General features: G+C 49.1%; 1 protein-coding gene across 2 annotated transcripts in view; it reads right to left on the bottom strand.

Moving 5' to 3' along the window:
* The window catches only part of LOC118084239 (collagen alpha-1(XXVII) chain), a 267599-nt gene that overhangs the window by 121577 nt on the left and 127600 nt on the right, over window positions 1-18422 (bottom strand). For both annotated transcript variants that reach the window (XM_060270658.1, XM_060270659.1), the window contains exons 18-23: window positions 15620-15673; window positions 12569-12622; window positions 2590-2643; window positions 2229-2282; window positions 477-521; window positions 226-279 (exon numbers count right to left, since the gene is read on the bottom strand). In XM_060270658.1, the coding sequence (XP_060126641.1) occupies window positions 226-279; window positions 477-521; window positions 2229-2282; window positions 2590-2643; window positions 12569-12622; window positions 15620-15673 (315 nt within the window). The remainder of the gene's footprint in view (window positions 1-225; window positions 280-476; window positions 522-2228; window positions 2283-2589; window positions 2644-12568; window positions 12623-15619; window positions 15674-18422) is intronic.

The following is an 18422-nucleotide window of genomic DNA, read 5'->3' as shown; positions in this document are numbered from 1 at the left end:
CAGTGTATCTGAAGAAGTGTGCATGCACACGAAAGCTCATACCAAAATAAAAAACTAAGTTGGTCTTTAAGGTGATGCTGGAAGGAAATTTTTTATTTTGTTTCAACCTTGTCAGACCAACACGGCTACCTACCTGTAACTTAACCAGGAGGGTTCCCTGGATTTGAACACCCTGGTTTACCCCAACGCCTCCCTTCTTGTGTCTCAAAAAAAAAGCCTCTTTACCTTGAAGCCATCAGCGCCTGGTTTGCCTGGAAATCCTTTCCTGCCAAGGGGACCCTGGAAAACGACACACACACATACAAGGGCAGAAAACACTGTCAGGAGCGGAAGCGAGAGGCACATGAATCAGAAAAAAACATGATTGCTTTATCTGTAACAGTAGGGTGGGTCATAAAAAAAAATCGAAAATGTTTCCCGCTTTTGATCTTATCTCACCCACCCACAACAACGACAACCCTCTTCACTTCTCTTACCTGTGCCCCTGGGATGCCAGGTGTTCCCCCTGGTCCTTCATCCCCCTGGATCACAAAAGGAAAATAGGAGACAGGTCAAAACAGGTTGCAGTTAATTCATAAAATGGGTTTTATTGGATTCATTAGTAAGTTGCAAGAGAACAAAGTCAAGGAACTGTTCTAGAAGGAAAAAGCATCTTCTCTCTGGGTTGTATGCACTGCTAGTCCTACTCAAGAGTTGACCTATTGAAAGTAATGAGCATGATGGACTTAGAATCATAGAATCATAGAGTTGGAAGAGACCACAAGGGCCATTCAGTCCAACCCCCTGCAAAGCAGGAAACAAACCCAATTTGGTGTCATCTGCAAACTTGCGCAGGATGCCCTCAAGCCCATCATCCAAGTCATTGATGAAGATGTTGAAGAAGACTGGGCCCAAGACAGAACCCTGTGGCACCCCACTAGTCACTACTCTCCAGGATGAGGAGGAGCCATTGATGAGCACCCTTTGGGTTCGGTCAGCCAGCCAGTTCCAAATCCACTGAATGGGAGCATTGTCCAGCCCGCATTTTACCAGCTTCTTTACAAGAACATCATGGGGCATCTTGGCAAAGGCCTTGCTGAAATCAAGATAGGCTACATCCACTCTCTCTAGTGCAGTTCTTTTCAGATGAAGGAAGGGCACAGGAAGGGAGCAGGGAGAGATGCCATCCTGAACGCTGTTAAGGTCATTTGGAAGTGTGATCCTGTCCTCTGGGGTATTAGCCACCCCTCCCCATTTGGTGTCATCTGCAAACTTGCTCAGGATGCCCTCAAGCCCATCATCCAAGTCATTGATGAAGATGTTGAATAAGACTCTCCAGGATGAGGGAGAGCCATCAACAGTATAGTTAATCAACAGTATAGTTTTATGCTTTCTGAGCTAGCAAATATTTGACTTCTTGTTGAGGTGCTAAACCTGTATCTATGTGGTAATGCTTCGGATGCCAGTCAAGTATCGGCTTTGCATCATTGCAAAGAATTAATTGTTTATAACTACTGTCGTACCTTGGACCCCAAACGCCTTGGTGCAGATCCGGAAGTGAGTGTTCTGGTTTGCAAATGTTCTTTGGAACAAATCCACTGAATGGTAGCATTGTCTAGCCCGCATTTTAGAGGGGAAAGGGAGGAGGAGGGAGGAGGAGGAAAGCAAGATTGGGCACCAATTCTTAAAATTAAAACTCTTACACCATAGTTCTATAGTTCTGTCAACACCGATTCTGGCTGGCTTGGACAGCAACCCCTCTCTGGAAGGACTCCTCACAATCAGATATACGTGCAGAGCAGCTAACTTTGCTCGGACTGGGCCCAAGACAGAACCCTGTGGCTCTTCCCACTAGTCACTACTCTCCAGGATGAGGAGGATCCTAATGGGTTACAGGATGGGTTGGACTGAATATTGAACACAAGGAGACATTTATTGTTCGTGAGGGCAGTTTGGCAATGGACGCAGTTGCCAGAGTGGTGACAGTCTCTCTCTCTACTCTCTCTTCAAGCAGAAGCTGGCTAGGGACAGCCAGCTGTCAGATTTATTGCATCAGGCAGAATTGGAAGGGGGCTGGACTAGATGATTTAGAAGACCCTGCATCAAGCTGTATAACTCTACAAAAGAAAGGAAGTTTGCTGAAAGCAGGAAAGGTGTCTGAACCCATGGCCAAGCCAGTGCCCTCCAGTAGTTTTGGACTACGCAGCATGGCCAAAGCCATCAGTCAGCATCTCCTGCTCCTTTCTTACCTCTTGGCCAGGTAGTCCCCTGGGGCCAGGTAACCCACGCGCTCCTGGTTTTCCCTGCAACAGACAAGGGGAGAGAGTGGGGAAGGCTGAGAGAGGGATCCTGGAAACACAGAGTGAAAAGCTGACTTCCAGTGTGTGTTGCCACAGGACGGCGTCCAACATCAATTCTGTTCCAGCTCTCTTGGAGCCATCTCAAGACAAACAAGCCCTGAAAACCAGAGCTTTGGCTACGACTATCTGCAGGGATCTCCGGGATTTTCTCTCCTCCTCTCCTTCCCCGGCCATTCTTTCTTTGCTTCTTTCATCTTTGCTGGCACTTGCCGAGAAAAAGGTGACGTCTGTTTCTTTCAGCACCACTCACCTTCATGCCTTCGGGGCCGTTTTGTCCTGGTGGGCCAATGTCGCCTGGAAAGCCCTAGAGAGCATCAGAGAGAAATGCTGTTATAACAACAAGGTCCCCAAGCCAAATCTTCACACACCAGGCATTGGGAGGAGAAAGCTAGCCTGTTGCCTGCTGAAATAAGCCCGGTTCATTGTAGTGCAATGTAAACTTTAGACAGGATGCCCTGCTAGCTATCAAGGCCGATGGCTTATCAAAAGGATGAGGCACGACCAGTTTGACGCAGAAACTACCGTAGGCAAGACAGGAATTCAAGCCCCCACTCAAGGCTGCTTGAGGCTGGTAGCAGGGTCGCCCAGAAGCTTTACATTGACAATGTGTATATGATAAGGTGCAGGAGAGGAACCTTTAAGATATAGAATCATACTAGTGTAGTACTTTGTTAAAATTCATCTTGTTTGCTTTGGCCCAGTTGTCTAATCCACTCACCCCCAAACTGCGACCCTCCAGATGTTTTGGCCTACAACTCCCATGATCCTTAGCTAAGAGGACCAGTGGTTGGGGAAGATGGGAATTGTAGTCCAAAACATCTGGAGGGCCGAAGTTTGGGGATGACTGGTCTAATCTGTTCAGGTCATTTGGAAGTGTGATCCTGTCCTCTGGGGTATTAGCCACCCCTCCCCATTTGGTGTCATCTGCAAACTTGCTCAGGATGCCCTCAAGCCCACCATCCAAGTCATTGATAAAGATGTTGACGAAGACTGGGCCCAAGACACAACCCTGTGGCATCCCACTAGTCACTACTCTCCAGGATGAGGAGGAGCCATTGATGAGCACCCTTTGGGTTCGGTCGGTCAGCCAGTTACAAATCCACTGAATGGTAGCATTGTCTAGCCTGCATTTTACCAGCTTCTTTGCAAGAATATCATGGGGCACCTTGTCAAAGGCCTTGCTGAAATCAATCCTTCTTTGTCCTGAAAACTTTCCCCTTCCTCTCAGCTAAAGATGTGCTTATGTCAGCAAACGTTTCATTAGCGGGACACAGCAAAGGCCATCCCCATTCAGTTCTTTCCGCATTTAGAGTCAGCAGTTAGTCATGTTTCCTTGAACAAATAAATCAAAGCATTGCAAGCTTGACCAAGAAAAGGGGGGGGGGAGGCAGACTTGGCATTGCAAATGGAGAGGTGACGACATGCTCATTAGACGGAGCACTGGACGTTTAACACCAACCCCACTTTCCGCCCACAATCCATTCAACTAAGGAAACAAAGAAAGCCAATATTAACAAAGAAAAAAATGATCAACTGATACCACTCAATGGAGAGCTGTTCCAGACCCAGCAAAATAACATTACATTGATGGGGGGGGGGAGCTGGTGGTGTCAGCCAATATTTTAAACCATTCTCCGATGATGCACATGTTGTTTTAAAAGGGCTGTTGTTGGCCTTTAAAGCATTCAATGCCTTTGGCCCTGTATATCTGAAGGAGCATCTCCACCCCCATCGTTCAGCCTGGACACTGAGATCCAGCACTGATGTAACAGGGAACGAGGCATAGAATCCTAGAATCCTAGAGTTGGAAGAGACCACAAGGGCCATCCAGTCCAACCCCCTGCCAAGCAGGAAACGCCATCAAAGCATTCTTGACCTATGCCTGTCAAGCCTCTGCTTAAAGACCTCCAAAGAAGGAGACTCCACCACACTTGTCAAAGGCCTTGCTGAAATCAAGATAGGCTACATCCACAGCGTTCCATTCATCTACCAGGCTTGTAATTCTGTCAAAAAATGAGAACTGGGCTTAAATTAGCCTTCTTCAGGAAGATAGGGGGAGCTCTTTAAATATTGAGTGTTTCATCCTCTTCCTTATATAAAAGAACGCTGGGCAATGCTCAATCACTGCATCGTCACATACAAGAACGAGAGAAACTGTAGTAAACCTCACAGGACAGCCACTCCGAAAAATATAATTCATTGAAACTCATCCAGAACCTCACCACAAGCTTTTAAGACTCCTATTTTGACTGTGGAACAAACTGTTTTGCTGCATACAATTTCATAATATAAACCATTCCTCTTTGAAACCTATCCATGTTCTGCCTTTCCTCTCTGACATGTTTATAGGATGCTAGTTCAGCCACCAATACTGTGTCCTGATACTTAAATATTTTAACTCCATTGGCTTTCTGATGGACGTCTAGTATCTGCCAAGGACTATTCCTGATACAGACATATTAATATTTGTATTATTAATATTAATAAGAAGATCAAACCTATCCATTCTGAAGGAAATCAGCCCCGAGTGCTCACAGGAAGGACAGATCCTGAAGCTGAGGCTCCAAGACTTTGGCCACCTCATGAGAAGAGAAGACTCCCTGGAAAAGACCCTGATGTTGGGAAAGATGGAGGGCACTAGGAGAAGAGGACGACAGAGGATGAGATGGCTGGACAGTGTTCTCGAAGCTACGAACATGAGTTTGACCAAACTGCGGGAGGCAGTGGAAGACAGGAGTGCCTGGCGCACTCTAGTCCATGGGGTCACGAGGAGTCAGACACGACTATACAACTAAACGACTAAACAACAATAAAAAACAGGATGGTTGTATAGGCACCACCCTATACCGAAAACCAACTGACGGACAAACATATTGTCACAGAGGCCGGATCAGGCTACTTCAGAGTGACGACGCTACGCAGCTCTGCATTTTATTCTTTTATTGGTGCTGCGTATTTACAGTGCTGAAGTCATTGCTATTTACAAGGAACGATGTGGTCATTCGGTTTCAGAACCTCCGAATGGCTTTTGGCGCGTCTTTCTCCAACACAAAAGCTTTGGCAGACCCATCCTCTTTCCCCTCCTCTTTCTGCGTAATTCCGGAGTTGGGGGGATGGGTCTCCCCCCCTTATTCGCCCCTTCCTGTCCCACCTGGGACCCTGGCTCCTCTACCTTGCCTGAGCCTCGGACACGACTTCCTGCTTCCCCCCTGGAATCGGAACTCTCTCTGCTTTCCCCTGTGCTCGGGGATGGGCTTGAACTCAGGAGGGGAGGGACTTCGCGATATCCCCTGTCCCTCACATCCACCCCCCTCCCAAGCTCTCCTTCACCCCTCCCCAGGTCCCCCCCAGGTGTCGGTGACGACTGGAAGCCTAAGAACTCAGTGCTTTCCGAGCCCGTTGGTGTGAACACCTCCCCCCAGTCCTGCGAGCCCCCCCCTTCCGCCTGGGAGGACGGGAATCCCAAAAAGTCCGTGGCGTCAGAGCTGGTGGGGGTAAAAATGTTCTGCCAATCTGCTCCTTCCTCTGACTGGGTGGATCTCGGTGACGCCCATACCTCATCCTCTGGTTCCTCAAACTCCGCTTCCCAGCGCCATGGTGAACTGCTCTCCCGTGCTTCCTCCCCCTCCCCCTCCCTTTCCATGTGCCAGGGCTTGGGTCTGTGGGGAAAGAGGGCGTGAAATTCTTCTACCAGGAATTCCTCCTGTATCTGAGTGGCTGGGACCCATTCATTCTGGGACGGTGGAGCATCCTCCCATGCCATGAGGTACTCCAGGCCCCCCACCCCCCTCCTTGAATCCAGGATGGCCGTGGCCTCATTGAGTTGCTCCCTGCCTTCCCTCTCCCCCCCTCCCTCGGGGGTTTGTTCGCTGCCTCGGAGCCTGCTGCTTTCCCTGTACGGCGACAGCAGCGATCTATGAAACACTGGGTGCACCCTCATGTCCTCTGGCAGTGCCAGTCTGAAGGCCACCGGGTTGACCTGTTGCGTGACCGTGAAGGGGCCCAACCTTCTGGGCGCCAGCTTTTTGCACCTCCCTCTGATGGGAAGGCCCTCCGAGGACAACCAAACTTTGTCCCCCACCCTAATGACCTCCCCTTGTCGCCTGTGGCGATCTGCCCCCTTCTTGTACGCTTCCTTGGCTCTCTCCAAGTGTTCTCTGAGCTGCTGGTGCACTGTCTCCAGTTCCTCTGCCCAATCCTCAGCCTGCGGGCCCTCCTCCTCCTCCTCCCCCTCCCTCTCTGGGAAAGATCTGAGGTCGCGCCCATAATTGGCCTTAAAGGGCGACACCCCTGTGGAGACGTGCACTGCATTATTGTAGGCAAATTCTGCCAGTGGCAGGCGATCCACCCAGTCTGTTTGCCTCTGGCTGACGTAGCATCTGAGGTACTGCTGCAGGATGGCGTTGACCCTCTCCGCCTGTCCATTAGTCTGCGGGTGTCTAGCCGTCGACAAGCTGACCTCCACCTGCAGGAGGTTCATGAGTCGCCGCCAGAACCTGGAAACAAATTGGCGGCCACGATCCGAAATAACTCTTAAAGGCAATCCATGCAGTCTGAAGACGTGGTCAACAAACAGTTTGGCCGTTTCTTCTGCGGAGACCGCCCTGGCACACGGTATAAAATGGCACATTTTGGACATAAGGTCCACCACCACCAACACTGCGGTCTTGCCTCTGGAAGAAGGCAGGTCTGTGATGAAGTCCATGGACACCACTTCCCACGGCCTGTGTGGTGTGGCTAAGGGCTCCAGCAATCCTGCTGGCGGTGCTCTGACCACTTTTGCCCGCTGGCAGGTGTCACAGCCCCGTACATAGTCTCGAACATCTTCCCGCACCCCTGGCCACCAGAAGTGTCTCATGACCAGGTGAGCGGTCTTGTCCCTCCCAAAATGACCCGCCGTTGGGTTGTCGTGCATCTGCTTGAGGACCTTACGTCTAAGCTGGGTGGTGGGCAGGTACAGTGCACCCTTGTAGAAAAGCAGCCCACTGCGTTCTGCAAAGTCTTTCGCCTGCTCCCTCCCCCCTCTCAGTTCTCTGAAGATGCGGGTGGCAAATTCATCCGCTGCTGTCAGTGCTGTGAGTTCTGCCTCACTCACCACTGCTGCTCCGCAGGACCATGCTGACGGGGGGGAAATGTGCCTGGGTGCCGGTGGCGCCTCCTCCTCCATGTACTCCGGTTTGCGGGAGAGGGCATCCGCCCTGACATTCTGCTCCCCCGGGATGTAGTGGATGGAGAAGTTGAAGTTCGAGAAGAACTCTGCCCACCGTATCTGTCGCTGGTTGAGCACCCTGGCCGTTCTCCAGAACTCCAGGTTCTTGTGGTCTGTGCACACCTGGATGGGGTGCTTGGCGCCCACCAGGAAGTGTCTCCAATGCTGGAACGCAGCGTGGATCGCAAGAAGTTCCCTATCAAACACCGTGTAGTTGCGCTCTGGCTGGGTCAGCTTCCTGGAGAAGAAGGCACAAGGTCTCCACTCCCTGTTGGCGTCCAGTTGCAACAAAATGGCGCCCAGAGCTCTATCAGAAGCATCTGTCTCCACGCGAAGGGGCGCGTCCTGAACCACGTGGAACAGGTTCTGGTCTGAGGCGAACACCCTCTTGAGGCTTTCGAACGCTGCTTGCGCCTCTGGTGTCCACCTGAACTTCTGCTTGCCTCTCAGGCAGTCAGTGATGGGAGCCGTAACGCGAGAGAAGTTCTTGATGAACTTCCTGTAGAAGTTGGCGAAGCCTAGTAGTCGTTGGGCATCTTTGCGCGTCCTGGGGCTGTGCCAGTCCAGGATGGCCTGCACCTTGTCCTTGTCCATCGCTAACCCCTTGTCTGACAGCTTGTAGCCCAGGAAGTCCACCTCTTTGGTGTGAAACTTGCACTTCTCCAGCTTCACATACAGGTGGTTCTCCTTCAGGCGCTGCAACACCTCCCTGACGTCTTTCACATGCTGCACTGGGTCATTGGAGTAAATAAGGATGTCATCTAGGAAGACCAAGCAGTTCTTGAAGAGGAGGGACCCCAGGACGTGGTGCATGAAGGCCTGGAAGCATGCTGAGCCCCCTTGCAACCCGAAGGGCATCACCAGATATTCAAAAGAGCCCAGAGGCGTGAACATCGTGGTTTTCCATTCATCGCCTTCCCTGATCCTGATCAAGTTGTACGCCCCCCTCAGGTCGAGCTTGGTGAAGATCTTGCCCCTGCGTGCCGCTGTCAGGAGATCATCCACTCTGGGCATGGGGAAAGCCACTGGCTCTGTCACTGAATTCAGCCGCCTAAAATCCACCACCAGACGGCGCTGTTGCGTGTCTTTCTTGTCAACCCAGAAGACCGGGCTGCCCCCTGCTGCCTTGCTTTCTCTGATGAACCCCCGCTTGAGGTTCTTGTCGATGAAAGCGCGCAGATCCTCCAGTTCCTGGTCTGACATGGCGTACAGCTTGGCTGGGGGTATAGTTGCCCCTGGCACCAGGTTGATCTGGCAGTCAAAAGGCCTGTGTGGGGGTAGGTGGTCGGACTCCGCTTCGCTGAAGACCTCCTGCAGGTCCCAGTACGGCTTGGGTATCGCCTCACCCCCTTTGACGTGCATGGTGGCCACCGTGGCTATTGGAGGCCCCTCCCCTGGTTGGTGCTCCATGCAATGTTCCAGACAAAAGTCCGACCCAAACGTGATGCTTCTCTGGTGCCAACTGATGGAGGGGTCGTGGCGCGCCAGCCAGCTCATGCCCAAGACGATGGGGGGGTCTGAGATGGTGGTGACGTTGAATGCCAGTGTCTCTGAGTGCCTTCCCACCGTCATTCTCATGGGGGGGGTTTGATGAGTGATGGCCCCTCCCAGCAACTCTCTGCCGTCAATGGTTGCCACGTGCAGAGGAAAATCCAGCTGCAGAAGCTGGATCTGGTGCTGTTCTGCAAAGTTCCTCGAGAAGAAGTTCGCTGACGCCCCACTGTCAATTAGGGCGAGGACCGTCAGGGGATAGCCATTTGGGAGCGTTAGGGTCACTTCTAGAACCACTCCTGCTCTGGGAGGGGTGGGCTGGCTCTGCTCCTCTCTGTGCGGGTGGGCGGGCTGGGGCTGTTGTCTGCTGACTGTGCCTGGCTGCTGCCCCTTGTCTCCTGCAGCCAGGCTTTCCCGTTTCCCTGCTGTGGTGCTGCATTAGTGGGGGAGGGCATAACCGTTCCCGCCTTTCCTTGCCACTCCCTGAGATGTGGGCAGTCTCTGACGAGATGCTGGGGGGAGTTGCAGAGAAAGCAATTCCCGCCTCTTCCCCCCCTGCGTCTTGTCGCCGCTGGGGTTTGAAAAGCCCGCGCGCGCGCACTATCAATTTGCATGGGTTCCTGGTCCTGGCTGGCCCCAGGCGTGGCTTGAAAGGGTTGTTGGGGGAGTGGCTTCTCCTGCGACCGTGGGAACCAAGCCCGCTTTGCGCGCGTTGCTTGCTTGTCGCTCCACCGGGATTCCTGTCTCACCCCCACCGCCAGAGCCGCTTTGCTCAGCTGATCCATAGTACTGGGCTTTGGACCTCTCGAGAGCTCATCCTTCACCTCCTCATGCAAACCCAAGTAGAACGCCGCTTGCATTGGGGCTGACTCTAGTTCCCACCCCAGTCTGTGCACCAGCATGGTGAATTTCGCCCAATATGCGCGAACTGTCATATTTCCTTGGCGTAAATTATGAAGTTCCTCCTTAGTCTGGTCCATATGACTATCGGACGAATACATCGTTTTCAGACCTTCTAGAAATAGTTTGACATTCTTCATGCAAGGATTCTTTGTTGCGATTAACGGTCTTAGCCACTCCCTGGCTGCCCCGGTAAGGTGCTCCACAATAAACGCTACCCTGTGCTCATCATCAGGGAACTCATCATGGTGCAGCTCAAGAGCATACACAATCTCAGTCTCAAAGCCATGATATTCCCTCGGGTCTCCATTGAACTTGCTTACTAGGGTCCCGGCTCTCCTTCCTGGCAGCACTTGGACTTGGGGTGCCCCTCCCGCCTTGTTTTTCTCTGCATCTAGCTTGTTTTGGAGGTCTACCGCCGCCGCCCTTAATTGCTGCTCTCTTTCCTGAAGTGCTCTCACCTGTTCCGCAAGTTGTAGCCTGTCGTCCTGGACCTTCTTGGTTTCTTCTTTAGCTGCCTTTAATTCCCCCTGCGCCTGCTGCGCCAGCTGCTGCAGGTCTTGCTGGGCTTTCTCTGCGATCTGCCGCCATTTCTCCGCCTCTGACACACTCATCCCGCCAACTCCAAAGTAGCCCAAAAAAAAGATTCGGAGGTTGCTGTCACAGAGGCCGGATCAGGCTACTTCAGAGTGACGACGCTACGCAGCTCTGCATTTTATTCTTTTATTGGTGCTGCGTATTTACAGTGCTGAAGTCATTGCTATTTACAAGGAACGATGTGGTCATTCGGTTTCAGAACCTCCGAATGGCTTTTGGCGCGTCTTTCTCCAACACAAAAGCTTTGGCAGACCCATCCTCTTTCCCCTCCTCTTTCTGCGTAATTCCGGAGTTGGGGGGATGGGTCTCCCCCCCCATATTCGCCCCTTCCTGTCCCACCTGGGACCCTGGCTCCTCTACCTTGCCTGAGCCTCGGACACGACTTCCTGCTTCCCCCCTGGAATCGGAACTCTCTCTGCTTTCCCCTGTGCTCGGGGATGGGCTTGAACTCAGGAGGGGAGGGACTTCGCGATATCCCCTGTCCCTCACACATATCTACATGCTTCTAGCTACCATCCCAAACATACCAAATAATCCTTTGTATACAGCCAGGCCCTATGTTGCAGCCGCATCTGTTCCAACTCTACAGACAGAGACTCTCCCCTAAGAGATCTACAGCAAACCTTTTTAGAACAAAAATATCCACCCGATGAAGTTAAACAACAGATCAACAGAGCCAGACTGATACCTAGAGAGAACCTGCTGCAAGACAGACCCAAAAAAGAAAATAACAAGACACCACTAGTTATCACATACAGCTCCCAAGCTACAACAGTACAACGCATCATCAGAGATCTACAACCTCTTCTGGACAATGACAGCTCTCTTTCTCAAGCTCTGGGAGGAAGACCTTTCCTTGCCTACAGACAGCCACCCAATCTTAAACAACTCCTCACCCACAATAATACCACCACCAGACGTAACAGGGACACTGGTACCAGAGCCTGCAATAAACCCAGATGCCAACTTTGCTGCCACATACACCCGGACAACACCATTACTGGCCCCAACAACATCCAACATACCATCTCAGGACTATTCAATTGCTCACCTTCTAACATTGTGTATGCCATCAAATGCCAACAGTGCGCTTCAACTCTCTATATTGGACAAACAGGCCAAACCCTACGCCAAAGGATCAATGGACATAAAGCTGACATCAGGAATCACAAGACAGAGAAACCAGGAGGAGGACACTTCAATCTCCCAGGACATTCTATACAAGATCTCGAAGTAGCTGTTTTATTACAGACAAATTTCAGAAACAGACTGGAAAGAGAAGTTGCTGAATTGCAACTCATTACCAAGCTTCAAACAATGGGGAGACCTGGTCTGAATAAGGACACTGGATTCTTATCTCATTATACAGGATCAAGCTTTTTCCAGCCATATCACCCCTTGCTTTTCCCTGCAAGACCAATTGCAGCCGTTAACAGTCATCAACAGGTTTACCACTCCTATCAGCCTATCACCCATTCCCACCCCCCTTCCTAGTAATACCCCTCCCTACCCTCTCACTATATTGAAGGGTCTGGTGACTTCTGTTTCAGTGTATCTGAAGAAGTGCGCATGCACACGAAAGCTCATACCTATGACAAACTGAGTGCTACTGGAAGGATTTTTTTTCAATTTGTTTTGACTACGTCAGACCAACATGGCTACCTACCTGTAACTAGACTGGCTGCATTTAAGATGTTGGCAGGTGTGGGCTGGCTGAGAGCGGGTGAGGTTGATGGGCCATTTGCCCCATTGAGATAGCCTTCCCTGCTCCCAGGAAGGGCCGAACCCTGCAAGCAGTTGTGTCAATCCATTTTGGATTTCCACAGGCATCTGGCTGGGCCCTTGGCCCTTCTTGCATTCATTTTACTTGCCTTTTAAAAAAATGTACTAAGCAAGGGGGTGGGATTCCAAGAAGTGGATGAATTTTAAGAAAGGCAGGAAGACCAGCTTAGGATAGAATGGGGTTTCAGAAGAAATGAACTTTTAAAATGACAATCGGTCTCCAAAGGAAGAAGTAATCTTGAACTCATACCTCAGGGCCAGGGGATCCTGGAATTCCAACTGGACCTTTGTCGCCGATCTTCCCCTGCAGAAAACCAGAAGGGGAAAAATTACTCAAAAGAGAGCTTTTTAAGATTGAAATGCTCCTACATAAAACATAAACCCAACATACCCTTCCACCTAGAAAACTAGCAGGTCAGAACTAGCTTTGCTTTCTACCTGGCTTACCAAGAAAATACTTTTTTTCATGAGGACACATTCAATCACCTTTTCTTTTCTGACATTTACATAGAATACTAGAATCGTAGAGTTGGAAGAGACCACAAGAGCCATGCAGTCCAACCCCCTGCCAAGCAGGAAACACCATCAAAGCATTCCTGACAGATGGCTGACAGCAACGCATGGCCGGGTCAGCTAGTAGAATCCTAGAATCATAGAGTTGGAAGAGACCACAAGGGCCATCCAGTCCAACCCCCTGACAAGCAGGAAACACCATGAAAGCATTCTTGACATATGCCTGTCAAGCCTCTTCTTAAAGACCTCCAAAGAAGGAGACTCCATCACACTCCTTGGCACCAAGTTCCACTGCCGAACAGCTCTTACTATCAGGAAGTTCTTCCTAATTTTGAGGTGGAATCTTCCTTCCTTGTAGTTTGAATCCACTGTTCCGTGTCCGCTTCTCTGGAGCAACAGAAAACAATCCTTCTCCTTCCTCCATATGACATCCTTTCATATATTTGAACATGGCTATCATATCACCCCTTAACCTTCTCTTCTCCAGGATAAACATACCCAGCTCCCTAAGCCGTTCCTCATAAGACATCGTTTCCAGGCCTTTGACCATTTTGGTTGCCCTCCTCTGGACATGTTCCAGCTTGTCAGTATCCTTCTTGAACTGTGGTGCCCAGAACTGGACACAGTACTCCAGGTGAGGTCTGACCAGAGCGGAATACAGTGGTACTATTACTTCCCTTGATCTAGATCAGGCATCCCCAAACTGTGGCCCTCCAGATGTTTTGGCCTACAACTCCCATGATCCCTACCTAACAGGACCAGTGTTTGGGGAAGATGGGAATTGTAGTCCAAAACATCTGGAGGGCCAAAGTTTGGGAATGCCTGATCTCGATGCTATAATCCTATTGATGCAGCCCATAATTGCATTGGCTTTTTGAGCTGCTGCATCACAGTGTTGACTCATGTCAAGTTGGTGGTCTACCAAGACTCCTAGATCCTTTTCACATGTACTGCTCTCAAGCCAGGTGTCACCCATCCTTTCATTTTTTTGCCCAAGTAGAGTACTTTACATTTCTCCTTGTTCAAATTCATCTTGTTTGCTTTGGCCCAGTTGTCTAATCTGTTCAGGTCATTTGGAAGTGTGATCCTGTCCTCTGGGGTATTAGCCACCCCTCCCAATTTAGTGTCATCTGCAGACTTGCTCAGGATGCCCTCATTGAAATGCTCCTACATAAAACATAAACCCAACATACCCTTCCACCTAGACAACTAGCAAGTCAGGACTAGCTTTGCTTTCTACCTGGCTTACCAAGAAAATACTTTTTTTTCCATGAGGACACATTCAATCACCTTTTCTTTTCTGACATTTACACCTCACCTTTCTTCTCCCCAGTAATCCAGCCTTCCCCAATCTTGTGTCCCTAGATGTTGTTGCACCACAAACCCCAAAACCCTCATCCATGGCCAATGGTCAGGGATGATGGGAGTTGAAATCCTCAAACAACTGGGGACCTAAGGCTGGGACAAGGTTGCTCTAACCATTACACTGGTTCTGAGTACTGTAGTAGTCTACTGGCAGAAGCCTATATGGGTCAAAATGGAAAGAGGAGCATTTAACAAACATTTAAAAATTGGATTTTTGGAAAATAAATCAAAAGTACAATGACCCATACGACCCCCAGAGATGTGGGTGCAAGATAATCTGTTCATATCTGTATGCACTAATAAGTTCTTAAGACAATTAGTCCGTTTGAGTCCTATCCGTTTGAGTCTTAACCGACTTGATGTACATTGTCTTGTGGATCAATAGGAGGAAGGGGAGTGCTAAACGAGATTATGTCAGATTATTAAGACAGAAAGAATCACAGTTTATTTTCATGTTTAAAACGCTCCATCCAGAAGGATTGAACTCTGAGTTTGATTTGAGTTGTTTTATTCAATTAGATTACTTTCAGGATCTTGAGGTGCATGTTACTTTAAAATTTCATTAGCCTTGGTTGACTAGGGTGTGACCTGTGGTGCTACTGTATATTAAGCTCTTAATTCCTTGCATCAGGTAGCAGGGGTTACGTATGAGTATGACCCCTGTTCTGCAGAGTACATGCAAGTACTAGGTATGTTGTATGTTTGTTTTATTGTCTTATTGCTGTATCTTCCTGTATTTTTGCATTGTGAAAATAATATGGACTGTATAGATTCGTGTCCATGCCGGCTATTGACCTGATTATAATGTATGATTTATAGTATGCATGACATGATTATCGACTTATGTTTATTTGATTTATTTTGGTTATAAAACTGAAGAAGCATTAACCGAAACAGATGATTACCCTGGATCACTGTCTGATTTATGGTTAACTACAGATTAAAACAGTTATTTTTTGCCCAAGAACTGGTCGACGTGTTGCCTCCTTTTCTCAGCATTTTGACTTTAAAATGAAAGATGAGCAGGGAATTGGAGGAGTTCTAAAGAAAAGAACGTATAGAGGAAGACATATAGGAATTTATATAAATAATGAAATAGCTTTAGATCTAGGAATTGGTAATGAAATCAAAGCAAGATTAGAGGAAAGGAAGAAAAGGGAAGGGATGCATGGATAGTAGGGAGTCAATTTTAACTACCGGTAGTATGTTTATTGTATTGTTTGTGTTGTGTTCTTTTGTATTTTTATGTATTATGTTATGTTATTGAGTATTGTAGAGTATTATTTTATGTCTTTTTTGCTTATCTCCATTTGTGTTTTCCTTGGTCAATTTCTTTTATGGTTATTGTATTGTTTACAAGAATTGAAATAAAGTCTTTTTAAAATAATAATAATAATAATAGGAAATAGGAGCAGTTACTTACAGCAGGTCCTGGCTTTCCTCGCGCACCTGTCATCCCAGGTGAGCCTTGGCTACCCTGAAAAACAAAAGAGACGCTTCTAGAGGACAGCCCAATGCAAACATGTGCAACAATCAGGGACGATGGGAGTTGTAGTCCAGCAAAATCAGTATCCTCCAGCAGGGGCATTCCCAGGATCAAAACTAGAGGGGGAGGGCAAGCCATGGTCGTTCAGGGGCAGGGCCAAGGCACGGGAGGGGAGGGGCCACGAAGTGGGAACGTGGGCGGGGCTACGGAGCGCAGGTGAAACTGACTCCGGGAAGAAGTTTCATCCTGGGCGCCGCCCCAGGGGAGAGCGCGCATGTGTGGCTGTTTCTGTTCTCGAATGCCTTGGGCGTGCGGAGCCGCGGCGGGGCTGGGGAGGAGAGCTCTGAGGTTTCTGGCTGCGTGGAGGAGGGGGGAATTCCACGGGGGTGACGCGCCCCCCCAAAACCCTGGATCGAGCGTTCTGGGGGCGCAGATTGCTCGGCAGTGCCCCGGAGAGATTCCTCCACTGCCCGGTAAGCTCCTTGGAGCCCCGAGAGCCAGCGGAGTTGCAGTCGTGGGAGCCATTTTGAGCACAATCACTACCTCCATGGAGCGAAGCTCCAAGCCGACAGCCTGTAAGCGATGGATTCTTCCCCTTATAAAGAAGAGACTTGGACTGAGTAAGTGAAAAATTTATGAATTGGACTTTGCAATTGGTTATGGGATGAGACTTAAAAGGGAAGTCGGTCTCCCCATTTGAGTGCTGGAGGATGCAGTGGAGTAATTAATTGCCCAAAAATTGGCTTTAAAATCTCTCCCTGAAGCAGAGTAAGGGGGAGAGTCGAACTGTGCTTAGATCTCTGCAAAGGACCGTGTTCTGATAAGAGGAAACCCCTCTGGAAATTGGAGTCGGGTCAAAGGAAGGACCGGCTAGCCGCCATTATGTCGTCACAATAGAAAGGAATGTGCCTGCCTTTCGGAGAATGAGAGACTGTGAGCTACCGACAGGCTGCCTACTATTGAATTTGAAGATTGCTCAGCACAGATTTTAAAATTGAACATTAGGAGGAAGATCAAAGAAATATAAGTTGGAACCAGTTGGACAGGACTTTCATTTGGAAACAAAAAACAAAGACAATAATAATACCATTTCCGGCTCTGTCACACTTATGGAAATGGAGAACAACAACAAGATGGAGGAGAAGGTTTGGGATTTGGAGGAAGAAAATATACTGTGGGATTTGATTCTGGAAATTTTTTTGGAAATGAAAGAGGAAATGCTCAACTCTAATGGAAAAACATTAATCTTGGAGGAGAAGACTGCTGAACCAAAAGAACTGAATTTTGAACTACGAGATTTAAACTGTGAAAAATATAAGGAAGAAGAAGAAGAGGAGGAGGAAGAAGAAGAAGAGAAGAAAATCACTGTTCCACCGGTTGGAGGGGAGGAACAGGGATTGGACTTGAGTCGGAAGTCCCCCCAAAAAGGGAAAACCAGTGAGAGGGGGAGGGAAGGATGTAGGTTGGGGTCAGAAACAAAAGGAGATGGAAGATAAAAAGTTGGGAATACAGCAGGGGGAGAAGCGGGCTGAGCAAGGGATGGATTGGGACAGAGTAGGAGTGGGGTGAAGGTGGAATGTTGATTTATTTCAATTGAGTGGATAAAGACGGTCTGAACCTGGAAAGTTTTAAGGAGCTAGCTGAAATCTCTGGAGACACCGATTCCAAGGGGAAGGGGGGATGAATTAGTTTAAAGACGGGATTAAAGAAGAAGATATAGAAAAGGATGTACGGATATTTTTGGGTAGGGAATAATGGTTTTGAAATTGTATAAAAGTTAAGAGAATTATGATAATATAAGAGAGAAATTAAGAGGATTCTTTTGTAAAGACAAATGTGTAAGAACTAAGAATTAAGGTTTAAAATATGAGGTATGATGTTAAATTAAGATATTTGAAACTTCAAAATTTAGATAGCAAAAAAATGAGCACAAAAGGGTGATGTGAGGAAGTCCGTAGAGTTAAGAAACAACAATGCAGAATGTATCTTTTCCCCCTTTTTTTGTTATTATAAAACCAATAAAAATATTATATTAAAAAAAAAGAGATAAGCTTGGCGAGGTGGAGTATGGCTGGATGGAGGAGGAAGCAGCGGCAGCAGCAGCGAGAGCCATGCGCGCTGGGCCCGCGGAGGTGGTCCGTGTGCCCGGGATTTCGAGGTCATCCTGGCCAAAGAGCTGAGCCCAAGGGAGAAACAACTTTGCCAAGGCTGCTGCTCGCAACTCGAGCCGCCGCCTTGCAGGATTCAGCCTGGGAGGGAGAGGGCGGGGGAGCCGCTTTGCAGGGCTCACTGGGGCACCCCCTAGAGGCCAGGCACCCTGGTAACCCCAAAGGAAAGGACGGCTCTGTGATGTGTCTCCAGCACAGTTGCAGCGCCGCCGAGAGCTCTTCAAGGGCTTCGTCAACTCAGTGGCCATCGTGAAGCAGGACGATTTAATTTTCTTTTTTGCTTCGGTGGGGACAGCTGCCCCCTGCCCCTCACTGGGTACGCCCATGTACTCCAGCCCTAAGTATGACAACTCCCTACAAATTGGCAATATGTTTTGGCACCTGAGGAGAACCCCAAAATTGTGTCCACACCCCCAGCCAGGGAAGAAAGGGTGAGTGAAGATCTACATCAGGCATCCCCCCCCAAACTACGGCCCTCCAGATGTTTTGGCCTACAACTCCCATGATCCCTAGCTAAGAGGACCAGTGGTCGTGGAAGATGGGAATTGTAGTCCAAAACATCTGGAGAGCCA

Source organism: Zootoca vivipara, chromosome Z (genome assembly GCF_963506605.1).
Source record: "Zootoca vivipara chromosome Z, rZooViv1.1, whole genome shotgun sequence".
Taxonomy (NCBI): Eukaryota; Metazoa; Chordata; class Lepidosauria; order Squamata; family Lacertidae; genus Zootoca; species Zootoca vivipara.
This window is presented reverse-complemented; position numbering and strand designations above follow the sequence as displayed.